The sequence below is a fragment of the Pteropus medius genome, unplaced genomic scaffold (genome assembly GCF_902729225.1).
Source record: "Pteropus medius unplaced genomic scaffold, Ma_sr-lr_union100, whole genome shotgun sequence".
NCBI lineage: Eukaryota > Metazoa > Chordata > Mammalia > Chiroptera > Pteropodidae > Pteropus > Pteropus medius.
This window is the reverse complement of record NW_024342469.1, coordinates 696,403-723,218: the sequence shown is the minus strand read 5'-3', so window position 1 is coordinate 723,218 and position 26,816 is coordinate 696,403. Positions and strand designations below refer to the sequence as shown.

The following is a 26,816-nucleotide window of genomic DNA, read 5'->3' as shown; positions in this document are numbered from 1 at the left end:
GTTTAGAAAAGAGTAGATTTAGTAAAATCTCTTCTTTTAATTTACAGGCTTGCACCTAAAATCTGGGTAAGATATACATCTAAGTGTTTTCAGTTATTCTCACTCAAGTGGCAAGCTTTCAGGAAGTGGTTAAGGGCAGGCACAGCCATTGTGTACCCCAAAGGAGGAGGGCCACTCCAGGCATCGACACCCTCCGCGCCCCCCTCCCTCCGCCCCCGAGAAAAACAGCCAGACACCTTGCACATCTACAACAGGAGTCTGGAGTTCTACCTCTCACAGCACCAGGTGACAATGAAAATGGTTCAAAAGGGGAAGCCGCCAGGGCACTTTCTCTTTGCTGGTCCAGGGGGAACTGGAGCCTCCATGCCAGGTCCCACCCACCACAGGAAACTTGAGAAGTCGTGGGAAGGGCAAGAATGGAGATGCCTGGGTGGGGGGATACTGGTGGGGGTGGTACCAGGTCCGGGGACTCCACCCAAGGAGGAGTGTCTGGGTTTACCTGCTGTCACTGCCCAGCTCCACCCCAGGAGCCATCGCCCCTGCCCTCTGCCCAGCCTGCCCCACCTTGCCCTCTCACCACGGCCTCCAGGAGTAACGAGGGCCTGTGGGCATCTGTGGGGGTTTCTGTGGGCCACAGCGCTGTTGGGGGAACTAGCACCCAAATCATAAGAATTTCACATAATTTTTACAGGTCATTTAGTATTATTTTGATTTTTCCCCAGCCACTTTGCTGGGGGCTGTACAAACGCAGGGTGGGGTTGGGAAAAAGCACAAAACTCTGCTGCCTTTAAGCTATGTTAATAAATAAGGTCCTAGGGTCCTGCGTGCCTGGCTCAGCCATGGAAATCCGGTCTCTGAGGCTGGAGGCCGCAGAAGTGGGTGTCATGGAGGCTGTGGGAGGGTACAGACGGGAGTCGCGAAGGACTCTGGGCAGAAGTGGTCACCGTGGACTCACCTTACAAAACTAGGCCAATAATTGAGTGAAGTTCTCAATCGTTACATTGAGACTTATAAAGTGAACATACTTATCTCATTTTCATACAAAATAAGCTGTAGTCCAAAACAGGGCGACGAAGGAGGGGCCTCTAAGCCAAATTCAGTTCGTAGAATTTATTCGGCCTGAACAGAAATTTGTACTACGGAATTGTTGCATGTACTGAGAGAAGACCCGAGTTCCCACGTGGTCGGCACCTGCTGCCGCTGGGCCTCTACCCGAGGGGCTGCCGAAAAGCCACAGCCCGCCACCCCGAGGCCTCCCTGGAGCGGCCACTGCAATGAGGGTCTTCCTTCCTGGCCCGCACAGGGGTTAAGCTTTAATCCCTGTTCCACAGTAAACGAGGCCGCGCATGGAAACACCTTATCTTCTTAGACTTAAGGGCTTAAGTGCATTCACCGCGTTGCTGAAGCAGCCTTCGGAGCTCCTCTGCAGAAGAGACACTCAGCGCCGTTCCAGGTAAGCCGGGCTCAGGATGCCCCGCGTCACGAGGCCGAGGGCACGCGGGGCAGGTTGCCCGCGGGTGGACTCCCCGCCATGGCGGCTCCGGTGCTTCGCGGCCGGGCGGGCTTGGGTGGCCGGGAACGAGCCTTCGGGCCTCGCCCCGAGTACCTGCGCGAACCTGCCCTTGAAACCTAGCGCCTGCCTGAGCCTCTAACGCCTGGAGACCCTCCAGCCTTCCGCCCAGAAGGAAATGGGGGCGGAGTCGGCACGTGGGAACTGCGCTTGCGCGGAGGGCCCCGCCGGGACCCGGCGGGCGCGCGAATCTGCACCTGAGTAGTCAAGCCCGACCACCGTGGGGGCGGGGCCGGCACGCGGATCTGCGCCTGCGTGGTCGGTCCTGCCGGACCCGGGGGCGGGGCTGGCGCGCGAACTGTATCTGAGTAGTCAATCCGGACCAGCGTGGGGGCAGGGCCTGCGCGCGGATCTGCGCCTGCGTGGTCGCCTCTGCCGGGCCCGGGGGCGGGGTCGGCACGCGAATCTGCACGGGAGTAGTCAATCCGGACCAGCGTCGGGGCGGGGCCGGCGCTCGGGGTCTGCGCCTGCGTGGCCGGCGAGGCCCAGCGGGAGGACCAGACGTGTGCCCGAGAACTGCGCCTGCGTAGTCTGCCCTGGGCCCGCCCCGTCAGCTGCGCCTCAGTCCCTGGTGCCGCTCTCCTAGCCGGCCTTGGGGCGGGGCGGGCCCGCGGGCACTGCGCCTGCGCGCCCCGGCCCCGTCTGCGGCCACGCCCCGCGCCGCGCGGGGCCCTGGGAGGGGCGCAGCGTCCGGCGGCGTCGCGGGCAGGCGGGCTGCGGGCGGCGGCGACGGCGGCGGGAGGGGCCGGCGGGGGCAGACAAAGCCGCGGCTAATGAATGGGAGCGCGTCCGCCTGCGCCGTCCGTCGTCCGCAGCCGGGCGGGAGCCGCGCCTCCCGAGCCCGGCGTCCGCGGTGAGTGCGGGCCGGAGCCGGCTCTGCCTCAGCCGCGCGCTCGCGCCCGGGCCCGGCCGTCCTGGTGCGCCGTCGGGCCGGCGAGGGTCGGGGGCCGGGGCAGGGGCGCCGGGCCGGGGTCGGGGCGCCGGGCCGGGGTCGGGATCGGAGCCGGGCCCCCACGATGTCTTGTGCGCTGGGCGGGGGCCGGGATTGGGGGCCGGGGTGGGCGCGGCCTCCTGTGCCTCGACCCCGCCCGGGCCGCCCGACTGGGCCTCGGTGCCTGGAGCGCCGGGGCCTGACCCCCGGTCCCGACCTCGCGACCCCGACCCGGGCCCGGCTGACAGCTGGCGAGCGGCGGGCCCGGAGACGCGGCCGGGCCGAACGATCGCCCCCAAAGTGCGTCTTCCGAGCAGCAGGATTTTGTTGACGAAACATCTAAAGTGGTAAAAAGTTGGTGCGGTTCCTTCGCCGCCGCGGGGAGCCGACGGCGGGAGTGGGGGTTTCGTGCTAACGGAGGGGTCGGAGAGGTGCCTTCGCAGAAGTGCCCCTTTTGGTGCCGGAGGAAAGGCTGACCACTCCTGGGGTATGCCGCGATGCGAGTGGTCAGACTGGAGAGTCCAGCCAGGGCCGGAAACCATCCGAGGAGAGTGGTTCTTGGGTGGGGGTCGCTGGCCAGGCGGCTGGGACAGCTCCTCCAGCAGGACACAGGTGCTAAATAGGTCTTTCTTGAGACACTTTGCCCTCTGCCACCGCAGCGAATTGCCTTATAAATTACTTTTTTAGGGCTTTTTTCTAGATATGTTTCATTTCGAGTAGCATTTCCAGGAAGAGGCAACCAGGGGCCTTGTTTAAATGTCTTAGGAAGCAGGTGAGACAAGTTCATTATTAGTATGTGCTTTTGAAGCTTTTCAGTTACTGTATGTGTTTCTAAGTATGACTGTTCAAATTTAATAAAAGATGTGCTTCAAATTGCAAAAATCATTTCAGATGTTTTTCCATTTGCAGTCTTTTTTCCTAGGCTCAAGTAAACTTAGAGTCATTTGTTCATTTCTTTTGTCCTTTTTCTGTGACCCGCACCACTTCCATTGCATAAGAGAATTGCCAGCCCCCAGAGTTCCCCTTGTGCTTTCTTCGCGTTTTGAGTGACTTTCAGTAGACACCTGCATTTCTCTGGAACAAGTGCCGGCCACGCTGAGCCAACAGAAGTTTTATCGGTATTCTCATGTTTGTGAAAAGGGGAAGTTGTTTGTTTTGAACTTAACTGTGATCAGGTCAAGTGCAGAGTTTTTAAAAATCCACTTTAGACTTTAATGAGACCAGTTTGCTGAAGCAAGCATATCCTTGTGACTTTTTCTATAGAAATATTAATTTTTTATGTTTTCTCTATGACACAGTGATAGGAGACTGAGAAGGATTTAGTTGGAGTTTTCTTAAGTGCTATGAATGAACCAAATTTCAATTATGAGTTAATTTTCATTACTAAACAAAGTCATCTTGTGAGAGGAAACTGCTTGCCCTGAGGGTTTCCAGGGGGGTGTCCATGAGGCGGGCACCCGCCTGTGATCCTTCACACGTCATACCTGCTCGTTCTGATTGACGTTTCCTCAGGAAAAGCTGTAGCACAAGAGAGATTCTGTGACTCTTCGAACATGTTTCCAAGGACAGAGTTAATCCACACTGGAAGAAAGCTCAGGCTCTCAGTCAACCTGACAGTTGATTACTTGGCAGCGCTCCTCACCTCGACTTGTTCTGGTGAATTCCCGATGTTTTTGAGTGTGACAACTGCTGTTCTTTAGTGCACTGCACGCACATGAGGGGGTTCGTCAGTAACCCAGGCTGTGCGAAGAGTGATCCTGACACCTTGGAAAAGGATCTTAAGTAACGACCGGGCTCGTCCGCCGGGTTCCGTGTCTGCAGAGGAGCTGCAGTGCAGCCCCGAGGGAGGCGGGGTGTCGGCCCCCCGCGCCCAGGGCCGCGCGCGGCCCCTTCCACATCTGCGGCAGGCAGCGGTATTCGGAGAAGGTTAACGTGTTGCCGACGTGCACTTTGTAGTTAGGCCTGTGATGTTGCATGTTAAGTCTGCACTGAACGTGTACAGACTTTAGCATAACTAATTACCTCGCATTTACATTGTACTAGGCATTGTAAGTAACCTGGAGGTGGCTTAACGTTTATGTATACAGATATAGTCAAACTTTGAATATGAGTTTGAACTGTGAGGGTTCCTTAAGTGTGGGTTTTTTTCAATAAATACTGTAAATGTACTTTCTATGATTTCCTTAACGTTTTCTTTTCTCTAGATTACTTTATTATGAGAACGCAGTGCATAGTGTACACAGTATGAGTTAGTAGACTGTGTTACTGGTAAGGCTTCTAGTCAACAGTAGGCTGTTAGTAGTGAATCTAGGGGGAATCAAAAGTTAAACTCAGTTTCCAACCACATGGGCAGGGGGGCCGGCACCCCTGACCCCGCAGTGTTTGAGGGTCAGCCATGCTGTGCCATTTATAGAAGGGACGTGAGCATTCTCGAATCTTGGTATCCGGGGAGGGTCCCGGAACCGGTCCCCTGTGGACCCCGAGGGCCAACTGTGTGTGTCTGTTTCAGATCCCTGTCCCGTGTAGCGTCTGGAAAGTGACCGGACTCGGAATGGCACCGTCGGAGCGCGAAGGGCAGTGATCATGGTCAGTGCATCCTTCGCTTTGTGTTGCCAGTTTTTCTTTGCCTGGCTTCAGCGCCTTCAGTCTGGTTTCCTTCCCCTTCGGTGTGACGACTGCCTTGCCAGGGGAGCAGACAGGTGAGTGAGCCAGGCACAGCGGCTGGCGTGGCACAGGGAGCCTCCGATGGGGTCCGAGGCCCCGTCCAGCTGCCCCCCACCAGCATCATTCCTTTCTGGACGTCTCTGCACGGGACGTGCTGTTTCAGAGTCAGCAACTGTCCTTCTCGCCCCTCTTGGATTTGTGGGGCACCGTTCGAGTCTCAGGACTCGAGGACGTGAGCTTTCGGAAGCCTCCGTTCCCCAGCCAGCCTCCCGCTGCCGCTGCCCTGCAGCTGCCCCACTGTGGCCCCGCCGCGGTGTTGGCGTCACGGCAGTTCCAGCCGCCGCCCTCCGGGGGCCTGGCTCTTCTGCACCCCTCCTTTCGCCCTCACCCCACTTTCCATTCGCCTAGATTCGTCTTCATCTGGAATATCTCAGGTCGCATCCTTGCTAACTTGACGTGTGCTTTTGGTAGTTCGCACCTGGAAGACGTTACTAAGGGTAAAGTCAGGTTTTCTCATGCCCCCTACTTCTGAGGCAGAGGGGACCAGGAGGGACACAGGTGCTTGACTCTGCCCGAGGCGTCCTCGCCTCACTGCTCTGCACCTGGCACTCCTGCCTGCTGGGGCCACGGTGTTCTCACCAGGAGCCCCTGCCTGGGGAACCGAGGAGGGATGGAGCAGGTGGACCCGAAGCAGAGGAAGATCCGGGGGGACCCAGAAAGGCGCAGGCGGCCGGAGGTGGTGGGCAGTCTGTGTGGGCTGCGCTCAGGGGACCTGTCTCAGAGGGAGTCCCCGAGGGTCGGGGCGATGGGGTGGAGGCCCCAAGGGAGAGAGATGCCTCCGTGTGGTGGCATCTGGCCCCTCCGCTCGCTCCGTGTGCTGTCGGGATGGCTCCCTCCCCGGCTGGGGTATCCCAGCCCTTTCAGGTGAAGGCCCTTCCGCAGCCGGCCCCGCTCCTCCCCGGCGGTCTTTGTGGTGGGCACAGCTGATGCCGGCCCCCGGCACCCCTCCTCCGGTGGTCTGTGCGATGGCGCCCTGCCCCAGCCTGCCTCGCCGGGCCTGCAGGTGTGACCCGGGCAGGGCTGAGCCTTCCTCTGAGGCCCGCGCTCGCCGAGCCTCTGCGGGGCTCAGCCCGCCCGCCTGGCGCAGAGGCGGTGGCGTCCGGAGCTGCGTGCTATCGGGAGGGCTCCAGTGACTCCACGGGGCCATGTTCCACCACCTGTGAGTAAAAGGACACTTTAAAGCCTCCGGCAGCTTCTAGCCACAGCTGCAGTTTCAGACCTGTCACTCGGGGACTGTCCTGTACCCCAGAGGGAAAGGGTGGCCGCGAGTGTGCTGGTGGAGTAACGGGGACCTTGAGTAAGCGGAACAGCCTCAATAGCCCTGGCCTGGGTCCCAGACAGACGGGCTGAGCAGGGGTCCCTGGGCCCGAGCGTGGCCTGGCTGCCGGCTCGGCTCGGGCTTCGTTTCCCGGGAGCCTCCACGGCTCTGCGCACGTCTCAGGGAAAGCTGGGCCTGGGCGTCTGAAGTCTGACCCTAGGCGTCCGCCTCTGCTCTTGGCCTTGGGTCCTCCGTCTTGGTGCAGCGTGCCAGGTTAGGGTTTCTTCGTGCGAGCGAGCAGCTCCTGCTGGCTGGAGTGTCTGGCTTCGGGGCGCCTGGTGCCATCAGCACCCCCAGGATGTGCTGGCCTGGTTTCCCCCCGTCAGAACACGCTGACAGGTTCTCACATGTAGACCAGACCTCGCTGCATGGCCCTGGCGGGGAAGCTGCCACCTCCAGGCGTGACGCAGACAGGACAGTGCCGCTCACCCCGGCGTGCTCGACAGACGGCTCCTTGAGGGCACGTGAGCTTTGAGTGGGATCCGGCGCGCTTCAGCGCGTCGGGTTCTGCTGGGAGTTCCTAACCTGCGGGGCGGAGGTTAGGGTGGCCTCGCCCCAGGGTGGCGCTGCGGCAGCATCGCGTGACTGCCGCCTTCCGCCCGTCACGTGCTTGCCCAGCTTTCTCACAGGAAACTGCAGAGGTCACATCCCATCACCTCTGTGTCCTCTTCTCTGAAGAAAATGCAAAAGGATATCTTCCGGACCAACCGGACTGCTGTCGCCAACGTCAGAAAACGTAACAGCGATCCCTTTGTGTCATCCAGTAGCCGGTCCGGGTCAGAGTCCCCAGCTGACCCCAGTTGTCCTTAGCTGTTTCTTTCCAAACCAGGGTCCAGCCCAGTCGCGTCAGTCGTTACGTCTCCGGTTCTGGAGCAAACTCCCGCCCCGCAGCCCGCTCTTCCCCGTGACGTCAGCTCTTTGAAGAGCGTGGGCCTGGCCCGCGAGTGTCCTGTTCTGGACTTGTTTGCTGTTTCCGCGCCGTGTCCTTTAACTTGTTCCTCCGCCCCCTGTGTACAGCCTGGGACCTGGCGGGAGGCGGCCGTTTTCCCGAGGGTGGGCCGCGTGCCGCCGCTGTGCCGCTCGGAGGCCGTCCCCTGGGACTGCCGCGGGCTGCTGTGCTCTTTGTTCACTTTATTTATGTTTCCTCATCCACCGCTTCCCGAGAAGACGGGGCAGACGCCGACTCCCCTCCCTTTACTCGACGCGTCAGGGGAAGCTGCGGGTCGTAACGTTCGCCTCCGTGGCCTTCTCTTTCCTTTCCCTTCTTGGAAAGTCAGTGCGAGCTGATGGATTTGTATTTGTCTTTATCCTGGCATCGTTTTCATTTAGTGTGCTTCGACTTGAACGAAAAATGGAAAAATAGACTTTGCTAAAAGGGATATATTTTGTGGCCGGAGCATTCGAGATCACTGTGAAAGGCAACCGCCAGGAGTAAGTCCCCAAGGCCGACCGGCCGCTGCAGCGCGAGAGCTGAAAACACCGCCCGCCGGGATTCACGCCGGCACTTCCTGCCGCCGTGGCCCTTCCGAAGCCATTTCCTCAATTCTTTAAGTAAAAAATAACACTAGATCGTCCGACAAGTCAGAACATGTGTCAAAAGTTGAGAATATTCTATACATTTCATTTTTTCCAGAAAGGATCCTCTGAGTAGCTAACTTTATTTTTAGGCGTTTTGTCTTTGAACTAAAAATGTAAAAAAATTCCAGAAAATTTTGGTTTTGGATGCTTCCTGTCTCCCTCTCATCCTCCTTCAACCTCTGCTCAGAGTCGCCATGCGCACTGCGTGAGTGTAACAGTGCTTTCTTAACTGCCGTAGTGCCCGTCACCAGAGAGGCCTCTAGCTGTGAAGAGATGGGGCTCCCTTATGTGCCGGGGGGACCAGGTGATGCGAGCAGCCGTGCAGGATTTGTTCTAGAAGGATCCCGATTGTGATCGATCACCCTACTCTACATTCATGCTGATCAATCCCATTTTAAATTCGTTTTTGTTTGCTGGACAACGGAATCAGAACCATGGAGTGACTGGCCCCGGATGCACCATAAGTAGGCAGCCCCGTCTTTCAAGGCCACTGTCATCTCCAGAGTTACGGGACAGGTGGCAAAAACCAAGGTGTTCTTCATATACACATAAACCTATCAGAAATTTCACAAGGACAGAGTTTTTGTGCTTTGAAAACCAAAACTAACTTTTATTTTTTTAGTTGGTGCTGAAATAGCAGGAAAAAGTTATCTTCTTTGGAAGTAAACTGCTAGAACAAACAGCAGCATTTTCCCTCAGATAGAAGCGCGTTATGCATGACTGTACAATAACGTGCAGAATAGTCGAGCAACAGAGAAGCACGCAGCAGAGAACGTGCAGCTCCCCTGGTCGGCTCGGCTGGCAGACACATGTCTACCTGAGCGGGCGTGTCTGCCCCTGCGCCCGCAGCCCTCGTCCCTCCGCAGGGAGGGTGCCAGGGGCGCGGCCTCCCACCCGCTGGGTGGGCCTTGGCCTACGTGACTGCACTCTCGGGAGTTGTCGCCTGTCTGGGGACAGGAGGTGGCCCCAGCGCTTCCTTTCCTCCTCTCAAGTCAGTAGCTGGGTTTGAACACTGCTGCTATGACTGTATGCGGCACGTGTACAGGTGTTGCTGTTGGGCGTGTCCCTTTGGGGGGTCACGGGTGACCCCCACATGTGGAGTTCGGCTCTCCAAGGTCGTGGCAAACATCTCCAGCATGGTCACACTTACCTGCTGCTGATCTTCCCCGGCATTTGCCACCGTCGGGCCGTGTGTGTGTGTGTGTGTCTGTGCACGCGTGTCCATGTCCATTTTACAGGCGGTACGTTGCTGTAGCTTTAATTTGCATTGCCTTGATTTTTAATGAGATTGAGCATTTTTCCACGCATTTATTGGCCCCTTTTATGAAGTGCTTGTTCGGGACACTTACCCCTTCTGACTCTCCTACTCCGAAGCTTTTTTATTATTCACATAATGGTGTTCGTTGAAGAATAGTTGTTTCTTTCGTAAGTTTCTTAATTTCATCTACGGCCACGCCCCCCTGAACGTGCCCGATCCCGTCTGATCTCGGAAGCTAAGCAGGGTCGGGCCTGGTTAGTCCTTGGATGGGAGACCGCCTAGGAAGACCGGGTGCTGTAGGCATAAAAAAATAAAGGATTGTAAGCTGACAAGGTCCTTGCAATCTGTGAGCTCAACCAAGGGTCGCGTCGCCTGAAAAAAAAAAGCTTCATAATTTCAGTGCGTTCTGACTTATCCATCTTCCATAAACGATTACTCCTGTTTTGCTCTAAATCGTCTTTAGTGGACCATCTGCCTGGATTTGATTTGGGGGATGGCAAGAGCTAAGGGCCAACAAGTGTCACTTTTTCCGTAGAGAGATCTAATTGTCCTGGCACCGTTTACTAAAAGGTCTCCCTCTGCTCTGCATAAAACTCAGGCGCCTGCGGACCGCACGTTCGGGGCCCCGGGCCTGCGCGCTGGTCCGTTCGCCCAGCACTGGAGCGCCCTCCTCACCGTGGTTTCCTAGGTGTTTTTAAAAAGCTGTTTATTTTAAAGTATGACACAGATACAGAAACTGTACAAATAAAGATATAGCTTGATGAGCTATTATACGGTGGACACTTTTGTAACCATTGCTTGAGTCAAGAGATAGAACTCGCTGGCCCCCGGAACCCTGCCACGCGCCCTGTCCCAGTCACGTCTCCCTCCCTCCCAAGCGACCTCACCTTTATGGCAGCAACTTTCTTACTTTTCCTTGCAGTTTCATGACTGAATTGCGCGTCTCTAAATAGCCTGTGATTTCATTAGACGTTTTAGCCTCTTGTCCCCAGGCCGCCCCCTGCCCCCGCGGACCCCTCATCCGTAGAGGAAGCCTGTGGTGGACTCACGTCCCTGGCAGTCTGGGTCTCGCTGGTCACGGCCCCCCGCTGTGCCGTGTGTGTGCTCCGTCCCTGGGCCCTGTGCACAGGTGGTTGGCTCTGCAGACTTGGTCAGGTGAGACTCCTTCACGGGGCTGTGCTGGTGTCCGTCAGGGTCACCATGTTGTGCCGTCTGCCTGCGTTTGATGTTGGTGGCCAACGAAGCACACACTTGTGTATGTTAATTCTTAAGGTGCTGCGAAGCGGTGACGCTCCAGCCCGGCTGGTGCCGCTTTGTTTGGGAGCGGGGACCTGTCCTTCACGTCCGCAGTTATCCAGCAGCGGGTCCTGAAGGAGGCTGAAGACACGCGCTGAGTTCTTTCTCTGTATCAGTTTTCAAAATAACGAGTCAGTTTCCTGTCGTCCTCCAGAGATGGTCAGTGGCTTTTATTTTGGTGCTGTGAACGTGTAGATTTAAACACATTTCACGCCTTTTAATGTATTGTTATCATGGTCCTTATTTATGTGCACGCTGTCCCATTTTGGACAGCGAGAGCCTTGCAGGCTGGCTCCCACAGCCCTGGCACTTGGTGGCCCCTGGCCCTCTGGCCGCCAGCCTGTGCTGGGCTCCCCTCGCATCACCCCACCTCAGACCTGGAGCAGGCCCTTCCTTCCAGAAGCCCTGGTCTCCTTGATGGCCACCGATGGTTCAGGGCGTGGCTGGACGTCACTGGCGGTCACTGTTTCTGGGGCTTTGCAGCGAACAGCTAGGGTTGGTAGTCCGTTCACTGGATGGCGGACGTTCAGCTGACCTTGATCGCATGCCTCTGCCACTTTTCTGCCCCGCGAGTTCTGGCTCTCGAGGACATGGGAGGCGTGGCGTGGGACCATCGCCGTGCCTCGCGGCCCGCCTTGTGCTGCGCCCGCCGCAGACGCAACTCAGTGGCAGGGCCGCCGCCTTTGTCGTGGCCGAGAGCGGTGAGCACAGCTGTTGCGTGAGGCCCCCGGCGTCGCCCCCTTCTCTAGCTGCACAGGCTCCGCCCCATGGAGCACACGGCCACTGCCCGCCCCGCCCCATGCCGTGCCAGGGCCGCCCGCCTCGGTCTCAGCTCGGCCGCCCGTGCCCAGCGCACCCCCAGTCCCGACCGCGCTGTTTCTCTAAACTTTCCGGTCGAGGTTCGTTCCCTAGCAGATTTCTCCGGAGAGGACTCGTGGACAATTTTTTCCTGAGTTCTTGCCTTTTGCTGATAGTTTATCTGCATCTTTTATACCTGAAAGCCGCAGTGACTGGATATAAAGCCTGTGGCTTACATTTTCTTCCACTGGACACCGAAATGCCATTCCGTTCTCTTCTGGCATAGAACAGTGCGCTCGAACTCATGACGGTTTTGTTTGCCCTTAGAAATGACTTTGTTTTTGCCTGAAAGCGTGTGTTTTAGGCCCCGCGATCTTACTAGAATACACCTGCGTTGGTTAACAGGCTGGCGATTCTCGGCTCCGGGGCGCGCGTTCGTGTCCAGGAGGGTTGAGAAGCGTTCAGCGCTCCTCTCTGGCTGTGCCGCCCCCTCGTTTGCGGGTCCTCGGATTAGACGTGTGCTGGGTCCACTTACCTGTCTTCACCCTGGGCGGTTTCTCGTGTCCTTTCTATTTCTTCGTTTCTTCTTTATAAATCCTCCCGTTTACCTAAAGCAGTCATCTGTGGACTGTTTGTTCCTGTGTTGCTCCTAGCTTATTCTTTATTCTTGGACTGATATTTTACTTTATTTCAAATGTTTTCCTAGGATCGAGACCTCATCTCAGCGTCGTCCTATCCTCGGCTGTCTTGTTCTCGCATTATTCTTTAGTAGCGTGAGCCTCTTTCGAAATAGCTTGTAGTTTGCATTTCTTCCGAGGCTGCGGTTCTCAGGCGCTTTCGTCGTCGGCGCAGATTCTTTCTGCTCTTTGTTCTGTCCCCTCCTCTCTCTGTGAGATTCGACCTCAGCCCTTTGCTGCTCACTGCGTTTGCTTCCTTCGGCTGCTTTGACAGATGGCCACAACCTTAGGGCTGAAAACAACATAAATTTGAAGGGCAGAAACCCAAGCTGGGTCTCGCTGGCCAAACCCAGACGCCGGCAGGTGCTTCTCTTCCCGAGGCCCCGGCAGGGAGCGCACAGCGTAGCCTTTGACGTGCCGAGGCCGCCCGTGCCCCTTGGCTTGCGGGCCTCCCCATCCTCAGAGCCGCGTCTCTGCCCCTTCCGCTGAGGTCATCTCCCTCTTTCACTTCTAAGGACCCTCGTGATAACACTGGGTCACTAACCCCGATTCTGCCCGCTCCCTCCCTAGTCTGCTCTGCACATCACGTCCAGAGGTCTGAGGGTTAGGACGGGGACTTCTTTGAGGGCCCATTCCGTCTGCCACATGTATTTTCATATAATACTAGTTTTTTTGGAATTTAGGAATACACGAGGCCAGATCACCCTAACTTCTTGGCACCCCCCCCTTCTGCAGTCTTCACGTGCTGTTAAAAACGTGGCAGCTTCCTTTACGGATCCAGGGCTATCGCTCGGTCGTTTTCTGGCTGTGTGTCTGGCTTTGGTGCCTGGTGATCCGGCCTCTTAGGATAAGCTGGGGATTTCCCGTCGTTTGTTTTCAGAGTTGGTGGAGTGTTGGTGTTGGGTCCTCTGTGAATGGTTGATGAAATTCACCAGTGAAGCCAGCCAAGCCTGCGTTTTTCTCTCTGGGAAAGTTTTAAATTACTGATTTAATTTTTTTACTTCTTATATGTCTGTTCTGACTTGAGTCACTTTTGGTAATTTATTATTTTCTAGGAATTTTTCCATTTCACGTAAGCCGTGGGATGTGTTGGTAGAAAGTTTTGTTCGTATTCTCTTATATTCCATTTAATTTCTGAGGAATCTGGTGATGTTCCCACATTTTTAGTCTTTCTTTTTTTGGAATCTAGCTAAGGATTTGTCAATTTTGTTGATCTTGTCAAAGAAACGACTTGTTTCATGGATGTTCTGTGTCATTTTTCTGTTTTCTAGTTCATTACTCTCCACTCTAATCTTTATCATTTCTCCTTTTTCTGCCTTGGTTTGGTTTGTTATTTTTTCCGGGGTGTTTTTCTTTTTTTAGGTAAGTGCTTATATTATTGATTTGAGATCTTTCATTTCTAATACAGCTAGAAATTTCTTTAGCTGCATCTCATACATTTGGGTGTGTTGTGCTTTTTAGTTTTTTTTTTTTAGGTTGGGGAGAAATTAGGGGAGGTCTGGGTGCCAGGTTCAGGAGCCAGTGTCGGAAAGTCTTTCTGTTCTGACGGGACTGTGCCCAGCGGTAGGGAGGGACACACGTGCATTTGCCTATACCGTGGCATTGAGGCATGGGGCGGACGGCGCTGACACAGTTTTTACCAGAGTTCATTTGAGCCAGACGGACGGCACATGCTGGGAGCACTATCTCAGATGCCCCCTTAGTTTCTTTTCGACTCACGAAGTATTTAGAAATGCGTTTTTATTTCCAAGCATTTGTTGATTTCTTAAATTTCCTTATTGTTTTATAATCAAACTCTTGTGGTTGAAGGACACACCTGTAGAATCTCAGCCCTTTCAGATGTGTTCTTACTTGTTCCGTGGCCTGGCACGTGGTCTGTTCTGCGGAGTGTTTCACGTGCACGTGAGAACACGGACCATGCTGCCGGGTGCGCTGCTCGGCGGCCGTTAGTCCACGTGTGCAGGCGTCGTGGTCCTTGCTGATTTTCTGTCCACTTGTTCTCGCGGACCTGTCTTCACGTGTGGTGATTCTTCTGCCAGCCGTTGAGCTCTACTGAATTTTTCATTTGTTATACGTTTCAATTCCATAATTTCTACTCGGTCATCTTTTACGGTGTTTCTCTCTGTTGATGCTTATTGGGCGAGACGCTGTCTGTCTTCCCTTTGGTTTTTGAAGTCATCATACCCTTTGTTTCTTCCAGAGTGTTTATAACGGCCAGTTTAAAGTCTTTGTCTAGGAAGTCCAACGCTTGAGCCCCTCAGGGGCAGCTTCTTTTCACTTTCTGGGGTATGCGCCCTATTTTCCTGCCTTCTTTTTGCGTGTCTTGTGATATTTTTGTTTTTGTTGAAAACTGGACATCAGATCCCCCTCCCTCTTGATTTTGTTGTTTTAGCTGGGATTTTGTTCTGTTTTGTTTTTGTCTGTTTGTTTCTTCAGTGACTTTCCTGGACTAATTCTGCAAAGTCCATCTTCCTCGTCGCGTGTGGCCACGTGAGTCTGCTTGCTTAGCTTGGCGGTCGGTTGATGATTGGTCAGATTTCCTTAAATGCCTTGAACAAACGTGTCCACCAGCCTTGCCAGGGGTTCCGTGTGTGTGTGCTGGGACAAGCCGTGATCCTCAAGCAGTCTGCTGACGTGGTGGCTAGGACAAGCAGTCTGCTGACGTGGTGGCACTCAGCAGGTGTCGGGATGTGATGTGGGACACGGGAACAGCCAGGTAAAGGGTCCATAGGGTGAGGTCTGGAGGGTCCTGCATGCAGGAGCCTCTGCGCCTGTGGAGCTGGGGGCACCTCCATCCTGGCACACGGGTGGTTTGAGCAGCCCAGTGGTCCCCCAAACACCATCCTTTTCGGACTTCCATGGAGGCATCGTTACGTAGGCTCGGTCAGTTATTAATGCAATTTCCAGCCCTTCTCCCCTCTCTGGAGGGTGGGGGCCAGGGTAGGGCTGAAAGTTCCGTGCTTCTGATCCTAGCCGGTCTTTGCAGTACCTAGTACCAGTTCAGGAGCCACCCAGGTCACCTCATTAGCACAGATTCTTCTGTCACCCAGGACATTCCAAGGGAGTTAAGGGCTCTGTGTCAGGAGCTGGGAGCAGAGGCCAATCAATATATGTGTATGTGTGTATATATACACACACACTTCATAGTATTTCACATTGGGTATAACTGACATTTGCAGTAAGTTTTACAGTTAGATAAACAAGCATGAACGTACACACACGTTTTTACATCATGTTTATATACGTAAACAGCTGCTGTTGGCTTTTGGGACAAGCAAGAGTCCCAAGGGCTCGGGCTGTCCTGCAGCTGCTGTGCAAGCAGACGGAGCTGGGCAGCCCAGTGTCCTCTCCCCATGTTTGGGCACAGGCCTGTTGGCTGGCACATCTTCTGGCAGCAGGTGGTCCCTGAGCACCCAGTGCCTTGCAGCGGCCGCATCCAAGCCGTGCTGGCCCCAGATGGGCTTGCGGTGGCCAAAGACGCTGGCTGCTGGCAGCACCGAGGGCTTCTTGGGCTGGGGCAGGCACCGGGGCCAGCCCGTGCCCGTCCTCCGCGTGCCCCACCCGAGCACAGTCAGCCGGGCTGAGCCCCCATTCACCTGCGCAGCTTGGGGCCGGCCACGCGTGCCGGGGGCCTTGGCCCTGACCCTGAGCCCCGGTCTTCTGGTGCTGTTCCCTCTTCTCACAGCGAGCTCGAGCCTTTCTTCCCCTTTTCTTGAGACGTCCTCTGTGTTGGTTGGTTTTTCTTTGCGGGGGGCTGGCTGAGCCCAAGGGTCAGAAACGTGCCCCTCATCCCTACCACCTGGCACCCCGGTTTTGGTTCCTGGGTAGTTCTGAGTTTTTCTATGCTGGTTGTATTGATATTAAACCTCTGGTTGGTATAGAAAAGTCGGTTATGGGTTATTTAGGGTCTAGTGACCTTAGCAAGCACACGCTTCCTGGTACTCGTGCTCCCTGTGGCTAAGAACAGGTGTGCGTTGCTTTTCTTTACCTCGTATTAACCCCTGAAGTCCTCCCCACCACCGCCCACGCCCGCGCCCTCTCAGCGAGGGGCTGCTGGCCTTCTTCCCGCACAGCTCAGCGTGGCTCTTGCAGCGGCGGGGACCGGCCTCCGGCTTCCGCCGTGGCTCAGGTCTGACGGTGCCCGAGTGCCGCCACGTCCCTGCGGGCCGGCCGGCCAGTGGCTGCGTGGGGTGGACGCTGCTCTGCGCTTAGACGCGGGCAGCCCTCGTTCCATCGTGATCCTCAGCGTTTGGTCTGCGAATCAGTTATCTCGGGGGTTAGCTGTAGGGTTTCTCAGTTCCTGTTCTGCGTGCCGGGTCTTCAGCAAAGTGGAGTGACGCCAGCAGGCGGGCACTCGGCGGGGCTGCTGTGGCTGCTGCGGCTGCTGCGGGGGTCGGTGGGCTGCCGGGTGGCCGGGCTTCGGCCGAGGCCTGCGCTGCTTATGCCGCCGTGGGGCTTTCCCCATGCCCCCTGATCCTTTACCAACAGGCCATTGGAATTTAAACTCACACCTTTATTTTTTCCACACATTTACCGGTGTTAGGGTCTTTCCGTCGTATAAGTGGATTACAGGAAAAGTGAGGAACATGTTTTCTTGTTTTCCCATCACGGAAGTTTGCGCCGTGCACAGGGAGGCCGGTGGACACTCCGGCACTGTAGGTCTGACGTGCGTGATTTAGTTTGGTGCTTGACTCGATTTCATCTTTTACAGGCAGTGTGGACGGACCATCAGGATGGTGGCGATCCCATCTCCCAGACAACAGGCAGGTCTGCGCGGCCCGAGTTTACAGCGCACCGTCACGGACGTGATAGAGCTCCCGGAAAGCGGGGTCTGCGCCCGCGCCCTAAGATGACGTGCTCCTGAGTTACGTGCTCTGTTTCTCAGCGAGATTTACGAGTAGCCACGTTCGTAAACATCCCGAAGGATAGAATTGTTCTGAAAACTCTGAAGATAATGGACATTTGGGGGCACAAATGCACACGGGTCATGTTTTTACCGACCTAAGCTGTCAGCGTGATGAAGCAGCCAGAATAGTTATGGTCAGCCATGGAGAATAACCAGGAAGCTCGTCCCGCAGGGGATGGCGACTTCGTTTCTGCTAAAATCAATTTTAAAATCGAAGAAGATGCCGCTGGGACGCCGAACCACAGTCTGGAAGGAGCGGACTTCAGAATCGAGCGAGAGGACCGGAGGCCCGCGGACCGCGGGGCAGGCCGGGCCGAGAGCCGAGGGCCGAGCTGTGGCTGCAAGCCCCTGGGGGGCTGCTTCCCCGCCGCGGACGAGGACGGGTCCCTGTTCTCCCAGTACAGCAGCACGCTGTACGACGTGGCCATGGAGGCCGTGACGCAGAGCCTGCTGTCCGGCCGGCACGCCGGCTCCCGGAAGAAGTCGCCGGCCTGGAAGCACTTCTTCATCTCGCCGCGGGACAGCACCAAGGCCGTGTGCATGTACTGCATGAAGGAGTTCAGCCGCGGCAAGAACGAGAAGGACCTCAGCACCAGCTGCCTCATGCGGCACGTGCGGCGGGCGCACCCCACGGCGCTTGTCCCGGAGAACGGGGCCGTGTCGGCCCTGGCCTCGCTCTCTGCCCCGGCCCTGCTGCTCCCACAGCCCGCGGACGCTGGGGACCTGGGCACCGTGCTGTCACCCGTCAAGCTGGTCCAGAGAGTGGCACCCCAGATCCCGGCTTCTGACCAGGTGACGGAGGAATCCACCTCTGTCATCCCCTCCCAAGACGGCCCCTCGGAGCTGGCCACCCCCGAGAGGTCTGGCAGGGAGGAAGCTGTGCCCGGGCCGCCCCCGCCCCTTCCCGCTCCCCAGTACGACGACGCTGCCGAGAGCGGGCCGGAGAAGAACCCCGCCCTCCCCAAGAGCTCGTCGGGGTCCCGGCGGCGGTCCGCGGTCTGGAAGCACTTCTACCTGTCGCCGCTGGACAGCTCCAAGGCCGTGTGCATCCACTGCATGAACGAGTTCAGCCGGGGCAAGAACGGGAAGGACCTGGGCACCAGCTGCCTCATCAGGCACATGTGGAGGGCGCACCGCTCCGTTGTGCTGCGTGAGAATGGCACAGGCTCGGCCATCCCGCCGCCCTACTCCGCGCCCCCGACGCTGCTGCCCGCCCTGCCGCCCCCGGACGGCCAGCCGGGCTCCGTGTCGTCGTCGCCAGGGAAGCTGGCCCAGCAGTCCCCCTCGGCCTCCTCCTCCCCCGACCGGCTGGCGGAGGACCTGCAGTCACATCTGAATCCCAGAGATGCGCTGACGCAAGACGCGTCACTGCCGGCCCCCTCCGAGGACGGCGGCAAGGCCTCGTCGCTGCCCTGCCCCGAGAAGCAGCAGGGCGCCGGGTCGCGCCTGCGCGGGTTCGAGTCCAGCGCCATGTTCCAGCAGAACAGACGGGTGATGAAGAGGCTGAAGTCGGAGGTGTGGCACCACTTCTCGCTGGCCCCCACGGACAGCCTGAAGGCGGTGTGCAGGCACTGCGGCTGCGTCATCAGCCGGGGGAAGAAGGGCGACGTGGGCACCAGCTGTCTGATGAGACACCTCTACAGACGCCACCCGGAAGTGGTCGGGAACCAGAAGGGCCTCCTGGGGGCCAGCTTGGCCAGTTCCCCGTACGCCACCTTGGCTTCTGCAGAGAGTCCCTCCCCTACACTGACCGACTTGCCGGCAGCGGCCACAAAAACCCACCCAGCTCTCCTCCCCGGCCCCAGCAAAAAGACCTCCAAGCTGTGGAATCATTTCTCCGTCTGCTCCGCAGACCCCACGAAGGTCGTGTGCTTGCACTGTGGCCGGACGATAAGCCGAGGCAAGAAGCCGACCAACCTGGGCACCAGCTGTCTCCTGAGGCACCTGCAGAGATTCCACGGCAGCGTCCTGAAGGCCGACCTCCCCGCCCCGGCGCCCCCCTCCCCGCCCGGCGCCCGCACGGCCCTGGGCGCCCAGCTGCCCGGGGCGCCCTCCTTCGAGGACAGCGGTGAGAAGTTGTACGACTGTCATCCAGTTGCCAAAAAAATAACAAGTCTCATAGCTGAAATGATTGCACTTGACCTCCAGCCATATTCTTTTGTAGACAATGTCGGCTTTACCAGGCTGCTCGGATACTTGAGACCTCAGTACGCTCTGCCCTCGCCGTCTTACTTCTCCAGGACGGCCATCCCGGACATGTACGACGACGTGAAGCAGGTCGTGATGTCCCACCTCAGGGAAGCTGAGAGCGGCGTGATCCACTTCACGTCCGGGATCTGGATGAGCAACCAGACCCGGGAGTACCTGACGCTCACCGCCCACTGGGTCACGTTCGGGCCGTCGGCCCGGCCGCACTGCGAGGACCACCACTGCTCGGCCCTTCTGGGCGTGTCGCAGGTCGACTGCGACTTCAGCGGCAACAGCATTCAGAAGCAGCTGGAGTGCTGGTGGGAGGCCTGGGTGACGTCCACCGGCCTTCAGGTTGGGATCACGGTGACCGACAACCCGAGCATAGGAAAGACGCTGAATGAAGCGGAGCACTCCAGCGTGCAGTGCTTCAGCCACACGGTCAACCTGATAGTCAGCGAGGCCATCAAAAGCCAGAGAATGGTCCAGAACTTACTCAGCACCGCACGGAAGATATGCGAGCGCGTCCATCGGTCCCACAGAGCGAAGGAGAAGCTGGCGGAGCTGCAGAGGGAGTACGCGCTGCCGCAGCACCACCTCATCCAGGACGTGCCCTCCAAGTGGAACACGTCCTTCCACATGCTCGAGCGGCTCATCGAGCAGAAGAGGGCGATCGACGAGGTGTCGGCCGAGTGCAACTTCCGGGAGCTGATCAGCTGTGACCAGTGGGAGGTCATGCAGTCCGTGTGCCACGCGCTGAAGCCCTTCGACGCGGCGAGCCGAGAGATGAGCGCGCACGTGTCCACCCTCAGCCAGGTCATCCCCATGGTCCACATCCTCAGCAGGCGGGTGGAGATGCTGTTCGAGGAGACGATGGGCATCGACACCATGCTGAGGTCCCTGAAGGAGGCCATGGTGAGCCGGCTGTCCGCCACCCTGCACGACCCCAGGTACATCTTCGCGACGCTGCTGGACCCCCGCTACAAGGCCTCCCTGTTCTCCGAGGACGAGGCGGAGCAGTACAAGCAGGACTTGATCAGGGAACTCGAAACGCTGAATTCTACCTCAGAGGACACGCCTGTCCCCAACGGCTGCGGCCCAGGCTCCCCGCACAGAGACTCCGGCGGGGAGGAGAGCCTGTGGTCGCTCATGGCCAAGATAAAAAAGCAGGACCCGCGGGACAAGACGAAGGTGCCCGAGGACATGGTGCTCGCATACCTGGAGGAGGAGGTGCTTGAACATAGCTGTGACCCCCTCACCTACTGGAACCTGAAGAAGTCGGCCTGGCCGGGCCTCTCCGCTCTGGCCGTCCGGTTTCTGGGCTGTCCCCCAAGTACTGTCCCCTCGGAAAGGCTGTTCAGCACTCCCACCGAGAGCGGGAGCTTCGGCCAGTCCAGGCTCTTGATGGAGCATTTTGAAAAACTTATCTTTTTGAAAGTAAATCTCCCCTTAATATACTTTCAGTATTGAAACTCAGTGGAGCCGCCGGGCAGAAGGCGCTGTCGCTTCTCGGGCACCAGCCGTTCACCCCGGTCGGGCCACGCGGGACCCCAGACCAGGCACACTCAGGTCCGCGCCGAGCTTCCCTTCCAGCTCTCACCGTGCTGCCTCCATGTGCCTTACCCCCCACCCGTCCCTCCGGCCAGGTAGCACGGCGTGTTCTCTAAGAAGTCCGCTAGAAATAGTTTGTCTCGTCAGTTATGAAATACGATGATCAGGTTTTAATCCGTAACTGTAAAGTTTTTTGAAAGTTGGGGTTTAGTAATTTGTTTTACTAGAATGGCAGAGATGTAAACAGTTTTGTTCTGTAGGCTTTTTATTCAATTATGTAAAAACCACAAATCAGGTACTGTATTTTAGTTAAAAATTGCTTTAATCGCAACAAAGCAGCTCTCTGTGGCTGTCGAGTAAAATCTGTAAATAGGAGTGGAGCTCAAGCCATCCCGACTGCGTGGCGTTTAACTGCAGGCTCGAAGGAGCAGGAGGGGTGCGGGGTGCTCCGGGGGGCGGGGGCTGTTTACAAGGGGGCCACGGCACGCGAAGACGGAGGAGCCTAGCCGTGTCGTGGAGCATCAGCGGCACGGTGGCCGCTAAGGACGACGCCCCCGTTCCCATTTCCGCATTCAGGTTTCACGGGGTCAGTCACCTTGGAAACTCCCGACTATTTATAATGAGCTCCTGCGATGCCCGCTGTCCGGCCAGGGCACGGCGCGCCACGTGGACAGCAGTTCCGGTGACTAAACCTCCGGGCCTCTGACTTAGTGTCTCTACACTTCGAAGCTGTCTTTTGAAATTTGTGTAGTGACCCCCAATTTGATAAATTATGTATAAAATTCTTTTTAGAAGAGATGGCTTATTAACAGGGACAAAGATTATTACCTGACAGTTGTAAGAATAGCCTTAGGTGTTTAGATTTACAATAGGGGCGATTCAGCAACCTCTGGGGTGTTTCAGGGCCCCAAGGACATCAGAATGAAGCGTCAGTTGTCAGAGTCTGTAACGATGACTTCAGAGTTTTTGCTTCAACATCTAGAACAAGGTTGGTTGGTTTTCTTATTTCACACCAATTAAATATTCTGGGTGAAACAAGTCACTCGTTTGCCTATGATCTTTTAGGAGAGTCGTTTTGTTAAAAACACTGCACCTATTAATCTGACTTTGCATCGACCATGTCTCAGTGTATTTATAAATGGTGAACTCAGTTTCCGAAATTAAACTTTTTACCTGTGATTTTCTACTGCTGGAGGACACTGGGTTTTCATTCTTAGGGCCATAAAAGTCACCCTCCTTGGGGGCCAGTGCACACAGACCACACTCGTGCAGCCTTCGCATTTTCGCGCTAGCCCCGGGCGGGGCGCGGGAGGTGGCGATGTCGTTCCTTCCTAGCCGGGCCGCGGTAGCGGCCCAAGCCGCACTGGTGAGCCGTGGGCACGAGGGTTCTGCAGGCGCGTGCTCGGGGCAGCACTGTGCGTGGAGACCTCGCCAGCTCAGGGCAGGCCTCCCCGGTCCTGCCTGGCCAGGGTCTGGCCCGGTTCAGGCAGGGGGTCCGTGAGTCCGGAGCAGATGTCCAGCTGCTGTGTTGGGGCTCCTGGCCGTCCTGAAGGGACAGTCCCTCGGCTGTTTTCCCCGGGCTCGTGAGGCCCGGCAGGGCGAGCCCGTGGGTGGCCCCCTGGCTGCGCACCAGGCCGGACTGCACACGGGGACGCCCCCCGCAGGTGCGCACCAGGCACTGTGCTACGACCGGGTCTCCTGGGACCACGGCACTCCGCCCCCGCCTCCGGACCCGAGTCCCGACGCAGCGCTGCTGGGCTCTGTGCGCGCGCACGCACCCGTGCAGGGCACCCGGCTTTGTCAGGGACGAGCGTCGACGCTTTCCTGCTGCTCTGTTCACGCTTCAGGGGTCCGACTTAGGTTTCCACAGTAGTGCAGGGCTCATCACACAAGGACGGTGAGGACAGCTACGTGGCCCAGGCCTCGGCCAGCCCATCCCCTCCTGGAGCTCGCTGCTCCCTGGCCCCAGCCCCAGCACTCACGGTTTGGCGCTGCCCCCACTGGAGCGGGACTTAGGCCGGTCCCCAGAGGCCCAGCCAGCTGCGGGCTGCAGAGGAAGTGGCGGTCCCACACGCACGAGTTCTGGCTTGGGGGGCGCACGGGATGAAGGGGCGCCAGCCTGCAGCCCTGCTCGGCTCCACCGTTTTGAAAGGCAGCAGCCTGATCATCGAGGTGCCACACTGAAACAGGTCAGTGCAGAGGACCTGGCACGTGTGGCCCCTTGTCCCCTCCCCAGGCCGCAGAGCGTGGTGAGTGCGGTCGCAGCCCCACTCGGGGCCCATGGGGCCGTTCGCGGCGTGGCTCCTGCGGGGGCAGCGTCCCGTGGCTGTGGGGGAGCCGCACACGGAGACTTTGCGGGGCGCGTTTGCCGGCCCCGCTACCCCGCCTCTCCGGCCGTGGTTTAAGCTGCGGTCTGAGGCTGTGGTTTTCTGGTTGAGGCACGTGGGCACCACCGGGCACCGTCGGTGTGTGACAGGATCACGGAAACACCCTCACTTCCGTGGGCGGGGATCACGGCCCTCGGGTGACAGGCATGAGGGGGCGCTGTGGGAGCAGCCACACCGCGGCTCTGCCCTTGCGCTGCTGACCGCCACCGGAACTTTCCTGTGGACCGAGGCCACGTGCAGCCAGGAGTGCGTCTGCCCCAGCCTCTTCCCGCCCTAACTGTCCCGCCCAGTGCTGAGCCTCTGGTGACACGTGGGCAAGTGGCTTGATTTGTTGGGCCACTACCATAACGCACCCTTCGTGTACACCTCGGGAACTGTCTCATTTCAGTGAATAAACGCTACGTGTTAATAATACACTGGACTTCATTTACCCCATTTTCTGTTGGCCCCAAGAATCCTCGCTGGCGCTGGCGCTGGTGCTGGCGCTGGCGGCCACAGCGTTTACCGCACGATAATTCGTGGATGACAGCCCTAACCTCACCCCCAAAGCTTGCCAAGAAATATTATTTCTGGATCGCTCTAGTACATTGATAGTCTTTGGAAACGAATGACATCATTCTGTTTATAGCATTCTGTATTTAGCGCTGGCATTTCCATTTAAAAAATAGAGTAATTTTTGATCGCTGAAAATGTCAATTCCTAGAAACACAGCCGTTCCCACGTGGGATGCTGACGCTGGCAGCGAGCTGTGCTTTTTTTTTTTTTCCTAAACAGGAAGTGAGTAAAGTTAACATTTCCATCACTTCTGACTGAGGCAGCAGCTGCTGTCATACCAAGAACTGTCCAGACCAGAGAAAAAAGTCACCTCCAGGAGCACGACGCAGGGAGCATCAGAGGGGAGCCCCTCTGCGGGAAGAGGAGCCGTTTTAGGTGCCCAGAGCCCTGTGTCCTTAACCAGCCTGCCCTCGGGAGGGAGCGTCGGCCAGAGCCCAGCCCGCTGGGGAATATCGGAGCCCCCAGCCCCGCCCGGGAAGGGGAACCCCCAGCTCCAGCCCCTCCAGCCACCCGTCCCAGCAAAGGGGGAGACGAGAACGGAGAAGCACGCGTGGAGTCAGGGAGCAGGGCGCGGGCTCGCTGAAGACTGAGCGGGGTGGCGGGACCACGGAGCCCCCGCCCCGCGCCTGACGCCACGTCACCAGGGTTAGTCACCACGGCTCCTTCCACCCAGGACATGTCCACCTTTCAATGGAAAATGACAAGGCACACTCCAAGGCGAGAAAACAGTTTGAAGAGACGAGCAAAATCTGCCACCACCACGTGCTGGTGAGGACACGGAGCGCCGGGAACGCTCCTCCCGCCACTGGGGACGCAGGCAGTGCAGCCACTGCGGGGACGGCGTGCAGGCTTCTCACGAAACCAGACGCGCTCTTCCCGTGCGACCTGGCAGCCATGCTCCTCGGTGTCTACCTAAAAGGACCTGGAGACGCATCCACGCAAAACGCTGCACACGGACGTTTAAAGCAGCTTTATTTGGAATGGCCAAATCGGCGCAGAAGTTCAAATCTCCAAGGCAAAGACGGGCCCTTAATAAGCACACAGCCATTTGGAAAAAAGAAAATCAGGCCCACCCCTCACTGTACACAGAGTAAATCCAAACGGATGAGAGGCCCATGTGTGACGACGAAGCGACAAGCACGGGGAGAAACCGTGGCCGAAGGCCGCCTGGAAAACGCTTCCCAACTTGATCGGGCAAAGAAAGGGCTCGCGAAGGTGCAGACCGCAGGCTGGGGACACTTCTGCAGTGGACACTTCTGCAGGGGTCGTTTGCAACGCATGTCACACTGACGCCTGGATGCCCTACTAAGTGGAGAACTGTCACAAGGTGAGTGGACAAGGCCCACAGTTCAAAGGAAAACGGACAGAAGGTGTGAACAGACAACTTACAAACCAGCCCTTCACTCGGAGGGACAGTGTTCAGCCACTTGAGACACTGCTGCTCACTTGTCAGCTTGGAAAAGCTCAGAGACCTGTGGTCAGCTCAAAGGTGCCACCCCCCGGAAAGGGGTTTGGCCAGACTGAGCAAAGGGACACGCGCTGAGCCCTGAGCGGCGGCCCTGCTTTCTGGGAACTATGCTGAAGATGCACCTCGACGCGTGGGACACACACGCAGTTTGCTCGTAGTGTCTGAAGAGAGACAGCAGCCACCTCGGTGCCCACCAGAAGGCGGACCGAGCAGTGCAGGCACGGCCACACAGCGCAGTGCCACACGGCCCCCGACGGGAGAGCCCCCAACGGGAGAGCCGTCTGGAAACAGCGACTCCCAGACGTCCGGGCGGGAGTGGCGAGCGCAGAGGAGCACGTGTGCAGAGCGCTGCCGGCCGCGTGCGTGTGTCGGGCGGGGGCCACACAGGGCACGCCCGCCTGCTCACCCGGGAAGCAGCGTGAAGGGTCCGCCGGGACCCAGACGTCAGCACGAGAAACAGGGAGCGTGGCGCCCCCAGACACGCGGCCACGTCCTGAGAAACGGGGAGCGTGGCGTCCCCAGACGCGCGGCCACGTCCTGAGAAACGGGGAGCGTGGCGTCCCCAGACGCGCGGCCACGTCCTGCGAGGTGAACAGAACCGGAGGCCCGGCCCCAGGGCTGACGGCACACGGGAAGCGGCGAACCCAACTCCAAGTCCAACGGAAAGCGCAGCCGCGCCCGGGGTGGGAGGGCACCCAGGAGCTCGCTCGCCAGGCATCTGACCGCGCCTCCCGCTGGGCCGGCGGTGAGGACCGGAGCACTGCCCTCCGCTCAGCCGTCCCATCCTGCTGTCCTGCGGCAAAGCCCCCGAAGCTGCTTTCCTGCCGAGCAGACACCGTTGCTGGGGTCAGAGCTCACTGCGGGAGGGGACGCAGATGGGGGCCGGGGAGGCAGACACCGGCCCACGACGGGGGTTGCCGGGTGTCAGCGTGGTGCCGGGATTTCTCGTATGTGTGCACGTGCACGGCTGCAGGCACCGTCCTGAGCCCCGTCCACAGAAGCGGCCTAAAACCAGACCCATGCTACCAGCGCATTTTGTAGCCCGCTTGGTCCATAAAACTGCCCCCCCCAAAGGAGCCCTCAGGGAACAGCTGCGGGGTCAGGAGGAGCCTGGGCGGGACACCTCCTCTGGGGAGTGGGGAAGTGCTCAAGTTAACAGCAGCGGGGCCGTGGCCAGGACAGAGCCCCAGCAGGCCCCCTGCGGCGAACGTTGCTCAGGCCGAACACCAGGATAAACAGCCGGGGTGACCCGGGCCGAGGTGCGGCGGCAGCCCGCACACACGTGCCCGTCATCGACAAACATTTGGATGCTGGTAAGTTTCCCGTGCGGATGAGGGATACGTGCCGGTAGCGGCATGCACCAAACCGGGCGGGCGGGGAGGCGGCCGTGCGCACCACGCAGGGCTGAGCCGGGGCCGCCCGCCCCCCACGGGGGGCATCGCAGTGCGCCCAGTCGGGGAGGGCTGGAGGAGGCAGGCCCCTCGCGTGAGGTGTCACACAGCCTGCTTGTCACTCACAGTGGAGAAAGTGGTGCAGCTGAAAGCCACCGCCGCCTTCCTGGGACTCTGGGGCGCTGGAGTTGGGCCACGCGGGAAGCACCTCTCGGAGGGCT

At 58.1% G+C, this 26,816-nt stretch overlaps 2 protein-coding genes and 1 non-coding gene across 16 annotated transcripts in view; 2 read left to right on the top strand and 1 right to left on the bottom strand.

Moving 5' to 3' along the window:
• The window catches only part of BRD1 (bromodomain containing 1), a 52,700-nt gene extending 51,002 nt beyond the window's left edge, over window positions 1-1,698 (bottom strand). Inside the window, exon 1 of the mRNA XM_039863117.1 lies at window positions 1,394-1,698. The gene's annotated coding sequence lies outside the window, so the exon portion shown is untranslated. The remainder of the gene's footprint in view (window positions 1-1,393) is intronic.
• ZBED4 (zinc finger BED-type containing 4) lies at window positions 1,154-21,981 on the top strand. Of its 14 annotated transcripts, none has more exons than XM_039863130.1 (4): window positions 2,258-2,423; window positions 4,014-4,157; window positions 5,011-5,200; window positions 16,862-21,981. In XM_039863130.1, the coding sequence occupies exon 4, from the start codon at window positions 17,198-17,200 to the stop codon at window positions 20,711-20,713; it is 3,516 nt and encodes a 1,171-aa protein (XP_039719064.1). In that variant the 5' UTR covers window positions 2,258-2,423; window positions 4,014-4,157; window positions 5,011-5,200; window positions 16,862-17,197; the 3' UTR covers window positions 20,714-21,981. The 14 variants fall into 14 exon arrangements, with proteins under 14 accessions (XP_039719071.1, XP_039719067.1, XP_039719064.1 ...); XM_039863128.1 differs by lacking the exon at window positions 4,014-4,157 and adding an exon at window positions 3,189-3,273; XM_039863129.1 differs by lacking the exons at window positions 2,258-2,423; window positions 4,014-4,157 and adding exons at window positions 2,834-2,848; window positions 3,189-3,273.
• LOC120603039 (5S ribosomal RNA) lies at window positions 9,564-9,682 on the top strand. The gene has a single exon (XR_005652944.1). It is a non-coding gene; the product is annotated as a 5S ribosomal RNA (ribosomal RNA).
• Window positions 21,982-26,816: the final 4,835 nt, after the last annotated feature.